The sequence below is a fragment of the Carya illinoinensis genome, chromosome 5 (assembly GCF_018687715.1).
Source record: "Carya illinoinensis cultivar Pawnee chromosome 5, C.illinoinensisPawnee_v1, whole genome shotgun sequence".
Classification (NCBI taxonomy): Eukaryota; Viridiplantae; Streptophyta; class Magnoliopsida; order Fagales; family Juglandaceae; genus Carya; species Carya illinoinensis.
Genome location: NC_056756.1, coordinates 3,451,327 through 3,464,591, shown reverse-complemented (window position 1 = coordinate 3,464,591; position 13,265 = coordinate 3,451,327). Strand labels below are relative to the sequence as shown.

The following is a 13,265-nucleotide window of genomic DNA, read 5'->3' as shown; positions in this document are numbered from 1 at the left end:
AAGACTTAAGAAAGTTGCTAGGAAAGTACTCCAGCACGCCAACGGATCGTATTTTTTTGCTTGCCTGGTCACTCCCAGATAAAGTTTACAGCTACAAAAAGGATAAGCTTCTTACTTGCATTCCTTGCACGTTAAAATTTAAAAGAATCTTTCCAATTAAGGCTTCTAGGAGACAAAGACTCATTTTTGTATACATGCTTAATTGAATCATGTTGCTTGATATCAGCGAGATTAAATTATAATCTACGCTTCATGTATGTTGGGCCGGACTCTAGGCTATAGTTTTGTAAACGGTACATTGTTTGGTTTAGCAAGAGACTGGCTGGGCTTCTCATATGTGAATAGTTGTATCTCCTTGGCTCTTGTAACTTGTCCATGAAACGCTTCGATTTAAATAACGTTATTTATTATTTTAATTTTTATTATTTTATGATATAATATTAGATAATTTGAGATTATTTAATATATTTCATTTGTAAACTTATCATCTAATGCTAAATCATATGATGATGAGAATTAAGATGATAAATAGATTTTTTCCTTTAATTTTGTATTGTCAAACCGGTTTGGATGGAAGAGTGATCTGAATTTATTTTATTTAATTATTATAATTTTATTAAATTTTTACACAAATTATAATAAATAATTCAAATATTTTTAAATTCTAAAAAATAATAATTTTAAAAAATAATATTCTAATAATATTTTATTTAACTTTCATCTCATCTTAATTTACTATCCAAACGGCACTTTAAGTGTTTTTTATTTTTATTTTTTGAGAAATAATATTTTTAATTCTATGATGTTGCACTTTTCGCTCACTCTCATTAAAAAAATTTAGTAAATCTGAAATTTGATAAAAATTATTTTTTTAATAAAATATCTTATTTTTTTTAAAATAAGAGTATAGAGTTGATATATTCTAAGACTCTATTTGACATTATTTTTTTTTCAAGAGTTATGTTGCAAGATAATTTACAAAATAAAAAAAAATTTAAAAATAGTAATATTTATATTTAAATTAACTTAGTAAACTTCCACGTCGATAAAGTGTTCACCCATAGATTTATTCCTTTTATAAATAGGTTATTTTACAAGCATAAAAATAATTTTACTTATATTTTTATGCAGTTAATGTGGAAGTTTGTTGGGTGTATAAATGAATTTATAAATATATTTTTATGAGAAATTCTAATCGTAGGCCGGTCCAAACATTTCACACCACACTCCGTGACGTGGTGAACCCGGTCTGTTCGCCACGTCACGGTTTCAGATCCCTGACCCAATCCGTGACCCACTCCACTTCGTCTACACACACAAAATCAAAAGTTTTGGTCCTTCCCGCTTGAGCCCTCCATCTACCCCGATCCCGATCTCACTTCCGTTGCCCTACGTCGATCCCTCGATCCCGATCTGACTTCCGATCTCACTTCCGTTGCCCTACGTCGATCCCTCTGTTCTCCTGCACGCAAGGAAGCCGCCCCTCTCTCGTACGAGAGAGCCTCGAGCCCTCTCTCCCTCTCTCACTTCCATAGCCCGATCTCCCTCTCTCACTCTCTCAGTTTCGTAGCCGTCTCTCTCTCTAAACCCGTTCTGAAATCTGTGATTCGAAGTCATACATAGGTGCGTGCGTGCGTGTTTAGCTCACCTCCAAAGTTCCAAAATCACGGTAAGTTTTCGCACAGCCTCAATCTCTTTGGTTACCCATTACATAAAATGTGTTTAAGTTGGGTTTTCTGGGTAGAAGAGAGACATTGAGATGGGGTTATGGTTGTTCAATAATTTATGTATGGATTAATGTATTCTCTTAATCATTTATTGAAGGTAACTAAGTTATTTGGTTCTGCCCAACAACTGTTTGATGGAAATCTTGAGCGAAATGGACATTATGTGTGTCTATGGTTGTGCCAATCACTATCTGTGTTCTGGTTTGGTAACCGTAGGAGATACTTTAGGGATTTTTGTGTCTCATATTCTCACATATGCAAAGCAGATTTTTAATATAACTAAGATTTGGTCTTTCTCATATTAAAGGATTGGACATTTTTTCCTAATGTTTTTCAACTTCCAGCTCTACGTTACTTTCTTGTATATGTTTACGTTACTTTGTTGTATTTGTTGCTTTTCTTTACATGTTTTTACTTAGATTTGAAAACTAAAGCTCTTGGTCGAAGGTTTATTGTTATCCCCAAGTGGTAGTTTATCTTATAAAGTGTTTCCACTTGAATGTTCTCATTAGTCACAAAGCACTAATCTATTGCTGGCTCTTAAGTTCCCATGAGTAATAATGATATCTATTCACTAACAAATTGGCCATTCCATATATTAGTTAGTTTATGTATCCTAGTTTGATCTAGATCTTAGTTAGTGGTGTTGGCAACTATAACTAACTTAAGAGTACTAGTTTGCTAAGAACGTAAAATATTCATGTATTTTGATCTGAATCCTAGTTTATCCATAGTAGATAGCCCATAAAGTTTAGATATGTGAAACAAATAAATTTGTATGGTTTTTTAGGGAATCATTTATTTTTTTCACTGGGCCCAAGTATTTAAAAAGTGAGGAATGGTTTTTGGGAAATTCTTGTTGCAGGCAAAATGGTGCACCCATGCGCACCAACACTGACCTGGTATGGGACTGGTTTAATGACAGTTCCTTTTCACCCTTCTTCTTCTTCCCCACTTACCCCTCCGTCCTACATGTGGTGAAGCAGAAAATCATCATTCTGCGACCAGAATCTAGATTTTAAAAGTTAGTAATGAAGACAGAAACTTAATTATCCAAATAAAGAGGAAGAGGAACCCGAAGCTCCATATCATATAAATTGATATGGAGCTTGAAAAAAGGATAGTAATCGAAGCAAAACAGACAAAGAAAATGAAAGAAAAAAAATTCCTATTTATCAAATCTTCTTCAATTTGTTGATAAAAAAATAAATAAATATGGATGCTTGAATTTGTTGATATAAATTCAATCTTCTTGTTAAAATTTTTTTTCCTGCAATGACTACTTAGGAATGTAACTGGTACTTAAGAGTATAAACCTATGATTGAATAAGGGTGTGTCATAGAATGTAACTACCCGGTTAGAATGCTTCTTGGCAATTATTCTGCATGAACATAGTGTTATCGTCATTCTACTTACTTTCATGAACTGGTTTAACATTTGTGTGCACTAGTTTGAGATACATCACCTATGGCATCGAGTGCATCATCATGTGTAGTTGATGATGATTTCGAATCACCAACCTGTTGGTGTGGCTTGAAAGCCCCATTAAAGACATCCCAAACTAACAAAAATCCTGGAAGAAAATATTACGCATGTCCGAAGTACAAGTACAACACGGTAATCAATCTATTTTTAACCTCATTTGTGTATTGCTTTTTAAGATGTCATACTTATGAATGTCAAATTGACCTTTTGTACTACAGGGAGAAGCAAACTGCCAATTCTTCATATGGGCAGATATATTCCAGCTCTTAGAGTCCCAAAAGCGCACAAGAGATAATGCAGTTCGGAAAAGGAAGGATGATGTATTGTTACGCGAGTATGAAGTTGAGGAAAAAGAAGATAAACTGATTGAGAGAGAGCGTGTGCTTGACAATCAAGAGGAGAAAATTATGCGCATGGTCTTACAGTATAGATGTGCACGCATATCTTTGTGTATGTATTGGGTGATCCCGATTGTAATAATTTTTGGTTGGTTTGGACCATAAATGTATTGAAGTCCAGAATGATTGTATAAAAGGATAGTTTGGATTAATTAGTTGCAATCTTTTGGTTGTTAATGGAGATCTCAAAGGGGTACTAGATTGAGATCATTTTGGTATGTAAGATATGGATCGATCAATATCTTGGGATCAATCTTGGATGTTGAACATAACCCAATGTATTTTGGGATTAATTAATTGTAAACTTTTAGTATGTCAAATAGATGGTTATTGGATGTTGGACATGCAAGATATTCACCTGTACATGGTAATAAATTATTGGCAAACACCTGGTTTAGAAACAACCTGATATAACAAATAAATCACAACCACATATCTCTGAACTAAATAACTCATTGGGCTAATTTCAAACATTCCTGATATAACAATCTGTTTTAATCACAACCACATATCTTCAATATATAAATTCCTCCAAGCTATGGGAGATTTTAAACATCCAAAATAATAGTTGACATAAATCACACCACCCATTCGTTCTAAAAGACATCACCCCCTTCATGCCAAGACATTACCCCGTCAGTGAAAAGAATAAACAATTTACATTACATTTCGCCCCCTATCAATCAATGTACTAAAGAAATTACATCACAACCTCCCAACGTTTAGACAACCATTATCTAAAAAAATTCCGACTATAATTTTACATCACAACTTGAAATTGTTGTCAAAATACGTAACGAAATAGCACTCTTCCATGCACTTGCTTGCAACGAAAACCTCACTTCTCCTCATTGTCCGATGCCGTTGGGTGTGTGAAAGGACTGCACTGTGTTAGAACAACCAGACAATCATCCTTGCTTGCAGTAAGTACCTAAAGAAATGTATTTGAAAGAAATCCACACCCATTAGGAAAAAATTCATCAAGAGTGGCATAAGCAATATAATCAAGCATGTGTCAGACTGTGTCAGACTAAAATGTACTACCTGATCAGTTTCTGGAGCGGCTAATACCTCGCCTTCCTGTGATGCATCATCAAATATTTTTCTCTTCGTCTAAATAAATGTGAAAAAAATAAAAATCAACATCCGTTAGAAATACCTAATACTTTCAGTGGTTTAGACGAAGAGAATACTTTTCAATTTATTAACATATTCTTCAATTTATTACCGGTTGCTTCTTTCGCTTTGTTGCTGCCTTCTCCACAGGCGGAACTTTCCTTTTCGTTGGTGGCCTCCCTTTCCCTCGAACAACATGCGGGCTTAAGATTTTGGGATTACTCTTGTCCGTGACTATAGTCTCTTTTACCTTACTTGAACCGGACTCAAGTGTTAATCCTTTAAATTTATTCTCAAACTCATCCATGTGGCTCACGAATGCAGTAACATGGTCATCAATAGTGCAAACACGGGTATTTAATTTCAGACATCGTTTAACCACGAACTCATACCTCCGTGAGTCCGCACTCGATCGCAAATCATCGTAGCTACTTTTTACCACCGTATATCTCCTCTTTAAATCCTTCCTCCATCGGTCCAAAATGTACTTATCCGGCAATGCATGAATCTTATTCATCTAGAAAACGTTCAATGCATGTCTACACACGATCCCCCTCATCTCGAACAACGCACATGTGCATTTCACATCAACCTCCTCCTCGTTAAAGTAAACAGTGTACTTGACGCTCTTGACATGGTCATCATCAGTGGTAATTTCATCCAAAATATCATACGTGGAAATGCTCCCCTCCTTGCTGATGAGTATGCAGTTACATAAAATCATTCCCCACACCTCTTTTTGGACCTCTTTAAATTTTGCACTCGTATAAACCGCTTGAAACTGCTTCTCAATGCAGAATGCGGATGAACATGGGATGGTTTGGTTTGAGGAGTTGAAATCAGCTGTCGTCTCGAGCTCCACCTTCTTCCTGAGAGCATTGTCAAACTGGTCGATAAATTCTTTCAACATCGTACCAGAATGCACAAACCCATCGAAGAACGCGTTCATACTTTCTGACCTCTGAGTTGTGCTCATGCCAGCCTAAAACACTCCCTTAAGGTACGCCGGTACCCAGAACGACCTCTCATTGTACAACCCTTGCAGCCATGCATTATCACTAAGTTCAAACTTCTCAATAAGTTGACCCCATTTCAACTCAAATTCTGCGCATGTATGTGAATCATATAGGGCACTTTGGATTGAAGTCTTCAACCCAAAATTGAAGGCAGCGTGAGATCCCAACTTTTCAGGTAACTTCCGCATTATATGCCATAGACAATATCTATGGCGAGTGTCTGGGAATACAAGAGCAATAGCACTTTTCATTGCTTGGTCTTGGTCTGTAATGATTGCTTTTGGAGCCCGACCATCCATGCACTCCAACCATGCTTGAAACAACCAGACAAAAGTACTTGTGTCCTCACTTGAAAGCAACCCAGCTCCTAACAATATAGACTGCCCATGATGATTTACACCAACGAACGGAGCAAACGGCATGCCGTATCTATTTGTCAGATATGTCGTATCAAAGGTAACAACATCGCCCGAAGTACTCATACGCTGCTCGACTATGTGCGTCAGCCCAAAAAACATTTCTCAGTCTCAACTCCTCATCCACATCAATCACATAAACAAAACTATCATTCTGCGACCTCATCCTCTTGAAGTACTCAGTAAGTGCTTCGCCACCTCCTTTGCCCAACCTTAATTTCCTGGCTTTATCAATATAATTCTGACAGTCTTTTTCTTGGAAGTCAAGATTCTCAAACCCTCCCGCTTCAACAACGAGTGTCCCAAAATTCTTGTTCATACGAATACCAGCTCTGTTGTTCAAATCAAGCATCCTCTGAGAGTATTCGTCTAGATTTTTGTGCGATCTAAAGAATCTAGATTTCTGTGGGCTGACAGTGCTATGATTATGAGCAAGTTCAACACTGGTCAGCTTCCAAGTACCCTTCACCAAGTGAGCATTTATCCTTGCCTTACAATCTGTTTTAATAGTTGGACGCGGTCTCGAGATATTAAGGTGACTAGGTTGGTACTTGCCACCTCGCGCACACCCAATCGTCAAATACCTCACTCTCCCATCTGCCTCTCTCTTGGTCCGTTGTGTTATAACACCAAAACCTTGTTGCTTGGCATATCTCTTATAATAGGCCATAAGCTCATTATCAGTGGGAAACTGCATACCAGGTTTGGGCTCCTCCTCAACCCGTTGGTTATCGGAAATTTCTTCATTTATATCCTCAGCTTCTTCATTCTCTTCAGAAAAAAGAGATCTACCTCCAACAGTGGTTTCACTATCAGATATCAATGTTGCACTAGACAATGGAGTAGTTGATGAATTTTCAAAGCTTCTCAACTCCTCTCCGGCACTCGATGGAGGCTGTGTTATTGGTGGAGGCTGCAATCATGTATTATGTATTAAAACGGGTAACAATTCAACCTTTTGGCTCAAAAGTAATGGAATGTATTTACCCGGCTGGGTTGTTGCACATGGCACGACTCGTCCAAATTAGTTAGAAGAGGTGGCATTGGTGGGTGCTGTAATCTTAGTTAGTGGTATTAGCATCGGTAATAGGCCATAAGGAAAAACACGATAATTCAAAAATATATCTCAATAAAGTTCGAACCTGGATCGTAGGTTGATCATGCACTGACTTCTCGGCATTGCTCGACGGAGGGTAGATGAACATTGTTGGAAGAGGTGGGATTGGTGGCGGCTGTTATCAATTACAGTGTTAGAATGGGTAACAATGTAAGTTTTTCAAAAAAATTTTAACTTAAAAAAAAAGGAAAGCAATTTCTAACCTCATTCGTTGCTTCAACATGGCCCGACTTCTCCGTATTGCTCGACGGAGGGTAGATGAACGTTGTTGGAAAAGGTGGCATTGGAGGGGGCTGAAATTTCAAGCACGATATTAAAACGGGTAACAACATCAGTAAAAAGAAAAAATACATATCTAAAGAAATTTCTAACTTGGTTCGTTGCTTGAACAAGACCCGCCTCTTCCGCATTGGTCGACGGAGGATACATGAACTTAGTTGGAAGAGGAGGTGGCATTGCTGGGGGCTGTAATAAACTTTACAAAGTTAGAAGCCATAATAAAATGTATTTTTGGAAAAAAGATCGAACCAATATTTGAGAATCTACCTGGATCATTTGTTGAACATGGCCCGAACCCTCTGGATACGTCGACGGAGGGTAGATGAATGTTGTTGGAAAAGGTGGCATTGATAGGGGCTTCTAGCAGGCACGGTGTTAGAATGGGTAACAATGCACATATTCCTTTACAAAAATTCAGTTTTAATAAAGGATGTACCTGGCTCGTTGGTTGAACACGGCCCGGCTCCTCTACATTCATTGACGGAGGGTAGATGAACATTGTTGGATGAGGTGGCATCGGTGGGGGCTATAATTTCAAGCACGATATTAAAACGGGTAACAACGTCAGTAAAAAGAAAAATACAATTTGAAAGAAATTTCTAACCTGGTTCGTTGCTTGAACAAGGCCCGCCTCTTCCGCATTGGTCGACGAAGGATAGATGAACATTGTTGGAGGAGGTGGCATTGCTGGGGGCTGTAATAACCTTTACATCCGTTAGAAGCCATAATAAACAGCTTAAGGAAAAAAGATCGAAAGGATATACAAGAATTTACCTGTATCGTTTGTTGAACACGGCCCGAACCCTCTGCATTAGTCGAGGGAGGGTAGATGAATGTTGTTGGAAAAGGTGGCATTGATGGGGCCTGTAATCAAGCACAATGTTAGAAAGGTTAACAATGCACTTTCTAAAAATTTATTGTTTAGAAAGCTATGTACCTGGCTACCCCATGTATATGTGTATGAATTCGGAAATGCATTTGGATGCATTATAAATGGCGGGTAGTAAGTACTTCCTGGACCATAATATCTCTATAATATAAAAAAAAAAATACATTAACTAGTTGGAATCAAAACTAGTTATCTTATTTATGAAGACGCATTCCTTTAATAAATGACCAATGTACCATACCTGAGTTGGTGGAATTGGTGTAGAAGGCCTGGGTGGCCTTTTATCTTCTTCTTTGTCCATAACGCTATTAACAGCAATCAAATCTTATATCGATATTACAAGAAACAAATTAGAATAATTAATTAATACATGCATCACAGAAACGCAGCTCCACATACAGTTAGAATAAATATTTCATAGTAATGTGAAGTCCTAAACATTAATTAGGTAGGTCTACAATGCTTATAATTTAGTAATTTATTTTACAGGCTACAAAGTGCAACTTTAGATATGGCCTTTTTATTTTTTGTTTGATTTTTGGTTTTTAGCATTACATACTCCTGACTAAATTTCTCAAATTGCCTTCAGAGCATTAATTTTTATAACTTAAAGCCATATTACACCACAATCTTAGCCATAATATTACAATCTGAAACTTGAATCAACATAACTCAAGCCATATCTTAGAAGAATTCAAGCCATAATCTGACCCCCACAATCAACATATTAAAACAAGCCCCATCAGAATTCATGCAACATTATCAGAATCCACACCATAATCTCACACCACAATCTCACACCACCATCTCAAGCTCGATCAAAATTTATAGTCATATAACTTTTGTCTTAGTTTAGTTTTGAGTTGATAATATAGCAAATTTAAGGAACACCCAAACGGAAGTAAATCACTCTCGGAATCCAGGAGAAAAAAAATTACACAACAATAAAAGATACTCTCCAATAAAAAATCCACCACCACTACACTCTTCCTATCAACCATCATTAGAATCCATCAGAAACTAAACCCATTTGAGGATGGTTAAACACGGCACGGCCAGCTAGCTTAGTTACCTCACTGAATCGGTGACCTCGAGCGCAGCCAGTAGACGGCAGACCGGATAGCAGCCGGCAGACCAGACGGTATCCGGCAGACCAGACGGTATCCGGCAGACCATACGGCAGCCGGTATGCTCAACTTGAGACCGCAGACGATTTTGGGTTGGCCAATCGGCAGGGGCGACGCCTGGGAGGGACCTCGAGCTCAGCCCATAGATGGCAGACGGAAGACCGGACGGCAGAGCAGACAGGGCCGGCAGACCAGACGGCAGTCGGTATGCTCAACTTCAGACCAGGGATTTTTTTGGGTTGGCCGATCGGGAGGGGCGACTCAGTGGAGGGACCTCGAGCTCAGCCCGTAGATGGCACACGGCAGACCGGACGGCAGACTAGACAGCCGGCAGACCAGACGGCAGCCGGTACGATCAATGACTGACGCCGGACGATTTGGGTTCGGCGAGTGGGAGGGACGACGCGTTGGAGGGAGCACGCAAATTCGAAGAGAGATTTGGGGGGATCTCGATTACGTTAATTTTATCAACCTAGGTAAAACGGCAACGTTTACTGTAGCATTAAAAAAAAAAAATTTCCACATCGGCAGAGTGTGATGTACGTTACTGTGCAGGCTTAAGTGTAGCATAACTCTATTTTTATATTATTTTTTTTATCGAAATACCTATCCAACTACGTTGTAGTAAATAAGTTTCTTTATATATACAAAAAATTATTCAGGGAAAAAAAAATTAAAAAAAGCTAATCTTCATGCTAGAGCTATTATTGGAATTTTTATTTATTATAATTAATATTTTTACTTAATGATTAAATATTTTAATAATATTGTGAATTTAAAATAAAATATTAAAAAATACTTGTAAAAAAAAATATACAAAGTTAAGTACGCTACTGATCTAGTTTTAGGTGTAACCGGAGTTCAATCTAGAGCAGTGCTACTGTACCACCTGAATAGCACTGCTCATTGTTACCGCTATTTATTTTAAATTTATTTATTTATTTTGAATTTTATATTTTTTAATATATTTGAATATTTTTTAAAAATAAAAAAATATATCAATACAATTAAAATTATTATTTATTACTTATTTGTTATATTTAGTGATTGAAGAAGTATTTTTAAATAATTTTATGAATTTTTTTAAAAATAAATATCTAAATATATATAAAAAAAGGGGTATGAAAAAAAAAAAAAAAAAAAAAAAAGCCTGCGTGAAACCTAACGGGAGCGGCTGCATCATACCGCTGGTGCCAGTTGAATTTTTTTTTTTTTTTTAAATTTTTTTCACAATTTTTTTGATCACTTTTTAATTATTAAATAAAAAATATATGTTAATAGATTTAAAATTACATTCTTAATTATAAAATAAAATAATAATAATTTAAAAATCGTAAGCCTGTCGCCATCAGCCGCAGGCCCACAGAGAAAAATGAAACAACAACGTCAAGCAGAAAGGCGGAAAGGATCAAAACAAAGCGTAGTGATTATCATCATTATCTACGCTATCCCACAAAGGAAGTCGTCTTGAACGAACCTTCCTCGTTTCTCATCTCGTTTCTGTTCAACCGCTACCTAACCTCTCCTAAAGCTAGCTCTCCCTGATGGTTTTACTTTGATATTTTCTTTGTTTGTAAAACCAAATCTCTCTCTCTGCTATGGGGCTGCAACAACATAGAAAGCTGTTAGAAGATTCAGAAAACACAACCTGTCCATTACAATGTCCAAAAAGTACTGATCCAGGCTATTGTTCACTATGTTCAAAAGTCTGCCCTGATATATGCCCTGATTTGGATGGCCAGTCACAAAAGTCCCACCTTAAGATCCCTCCCTTCTGGATCGCCACGATCACATTTCTCGTCGCCGCTTTTCTGCTTGTTTGCTTCTATGCTATCCATTCGAGGTACTATTTACGTAGGCAGAACCCGAGGAGAAGGTCACAGCGGGGAAATGTGGAGACCCAGGATGAGTTTCTTGATGAAGAAGATGGATCTGTGCTGGATCATCCCATTTGGCACATCCGCACCGTCGGTCTTCAACAGTCGATTATCAGTTCGATCGCGGTGTGCAAGTATAAAAGAGGTGAAGGGCTTGTTGAAGGAGCAGAGTGCTCTGTTTGCTTGAGCGAGTTTGAAGAAGATGAGACTCTTAGACTTTTGCCCAAGTGCAGTCATGCTTTTCATATTTCCTGTATTGATACTTGGCTTAGATCCCATACCAGTTGTCCCATGTGTCGTGCACCCATAGTAGTCCAGACGCCATCGCCGGAGGCTGATGTCGATAATTCCAGTCCAGTGGAAGAAACCCAGGTGGGAATTCCGTCAAGCAGTGGTACCGAATCATCCGATAGAGAGGAAGATGAGCGGACTTGTGAGTTAAGCATTGGGTTAGAGGATGAGGGAGAATTAGATGCTGTGAATGGACAAAAAATATGCGAGAATTCAAATGACGAAGTAAACGACATACAACCGATGAGAAGATCAGTTTCCTTGGATTCTTTGTCGGCTTCAAAGATCAGCCTCGCTATAGCGAATACTTTTCCGACAGATTCCGATGGGATTTCAAACACGCAACGGGTAAGAGTGAATGAATCCAATAAAAGAATTGTTCCGCGAAGACTCGAAGGGAATCGGAAGTCGTTAGAACTAATATTGGGTAGTTCTTCGAAGGGTAGACCGCTGACAAATAAGCCAGTTTCAATGAAGAGATCGTTTTCATGGAATGGGAAATTCTTGTTATTCAACTACAACCAGAGCCGAGACTTCGTTTTGCGAAGCTTTTGATTTCAATTTGTTTCGCGGTTTCAGGTGAGTGAGTTGTTGGAAAAACTCATATCTCAGAAGCTCTCAACAAGCTAAGAGAGATTACAGGATTTGATTAGAACAGTCATGATGAGATCCCTCGACAAGATCATGAAATTGAGATCAATCCAAACTGGTTTCATCTCAGCCAGGATTGATCATCCTGTATTCCTCATATTGTTTCCAGTTTTGAAAGGGAGCCCAAGTAACATTTGTACTTTATTTCCCAATTGCAATGTTAGAATCATCTTAAAACAGTGGGTGTGGTTTTATGTCAACTCCTGCAATATCATTTTTTGTTCTTTTCCTGGGCAGTGCTGCAATTCACTATATATATATATATATATATATATTTCTTCTTTTTTGAATCAGCATTTCAGTGACTATAATGATCACGAAAGAATCCCACCACAAGATAGCGCGTACCATTTGTGTGGATTCGACCTTTGACGATTTCAATATCGTCCCAGACGGACTGACTAAATTATTTAATCAAGCAGTCTGTATTTTTCTTGAGAAAAGACGCGTGTACAGTGTACTGCCTCTATTCTCTCTTCTACTTTTCGTTACTGAATGCTTTTTGAGTTTTGATGTTAATCAGCTCTACACATCATATATTATATTTATTTTTAATATGTGTTGTTGATGCTTGATATGTTATTGGAGCACGCGCGGCTGTTGTTAGGATAAGCTTTCCATGGAATCCATGCCATAAAATTTTAATCTCATAAGGTACTCAGTCATATATACCAACCCACTCTATTATTATATTATTAAATAAAAATTAAATATTATTTGTCGTTATACGCTTTTTTTTCTCTAATCACATTCATTGACGTAGATTTTAATATTACAATATACCGTCAATATTAACTTATTGATCATGACGTAGAAACAAGAAGAAAATTTGCTGCACATGGAAAATAAGACTCCTGCTGTTTCTTCAATCGTAT

At 37.5% G+C, this 13,265-nt stretch overlaps 3 protein-coding genes across 3 annotated transcripts; 2 read left to right on the top strand and 1 right to left on the bottom strand.

Annotated features, from left to right (window-relative positions):
- Window positions 1–3,195: 3,195 nt before the first annotated feature.
- LOC122309427 lies at window positions 3,196–3,716 on the top strand. The gene is made up of 2 exons (XM_043122912.1): window positions 3,196–3,345; window positions 3,432–3,716. The coding sequence occupies exons 1-2, from the start codon at window positions 3,196–3,198 to the stop codon at window positions 3,714–3,716; spliced, it is 435 nt and encodes a 144-aa protein (XP_042978846.1).
- Window positions 3,717–5,244: 1,528 nt separating this feature from the next.
- Window positions 5,245–5,703, bottom strand: LOC122309419 (protein FAR-RED ELONGATED HYPOCOTYL 3-like). The gene has a single exon (XM_043122904.1). The coding sequence runs from the start codon at window positions 5,701–5,703 to the stop codon at window positions 5,245–5,247; it is 459 nt and encodes a 152-aa protein (XP_042978838.1).
- A 5,294-nt stretch (window positions 5,704–10,997) lies between these two features.
- Window positions 10,998–12,569, top strand: LOC122311915 (RING-H2 finger protein ATL54-like). Its single transcript, XM_043126686.1, has one exon. It carries the CDS (start codon window positions 11,170–11,172, stop codon window positions 12,292–12,294), a length of 1,125 nt encoding a protein of 374 aa, XP_042982620.1. The 5' UTR covers window positions 10,998–11,169; the 3' UTR covers window positions 12,295–12,569.
- Window positions 12,570–13,265: the final 696 nt, after the last annotated feature.

What these genes read in the sequence shown, in the direction of transcription:
- LOC122309427 (XM_043122912.1), top strand. Translation starts at nt 3,196, where the DNA reads ATGGCATCGAGTGCATCATCATGTGTAGTTGATGATGATTTCGAATCA. An exon ending in CGAAGTACAAGTACAACACG is followed by an intron (nt 3,346 to 3,431) that starts GTAATCAATCTA and finishes TTTGTACTACAG; the next exon opens with GGAGAAGCAAACTGCCAATT.
- LOC122309419 (XM_043122904.1), bottom strand. Translation starts at nt 5,703, where the DNA reads ATGAGCACAACTCAGAGGTCAGAAAGTATGAACGCGTTCTTCGATGGG.
- LOC122311915 (XM_043126686.1), top strand. Translation starts at nt 11,170, where the DNA reads ATGGGGCTGCAACAACATAGAAAGCTGTTAGAAGATTCAGAAAACACA.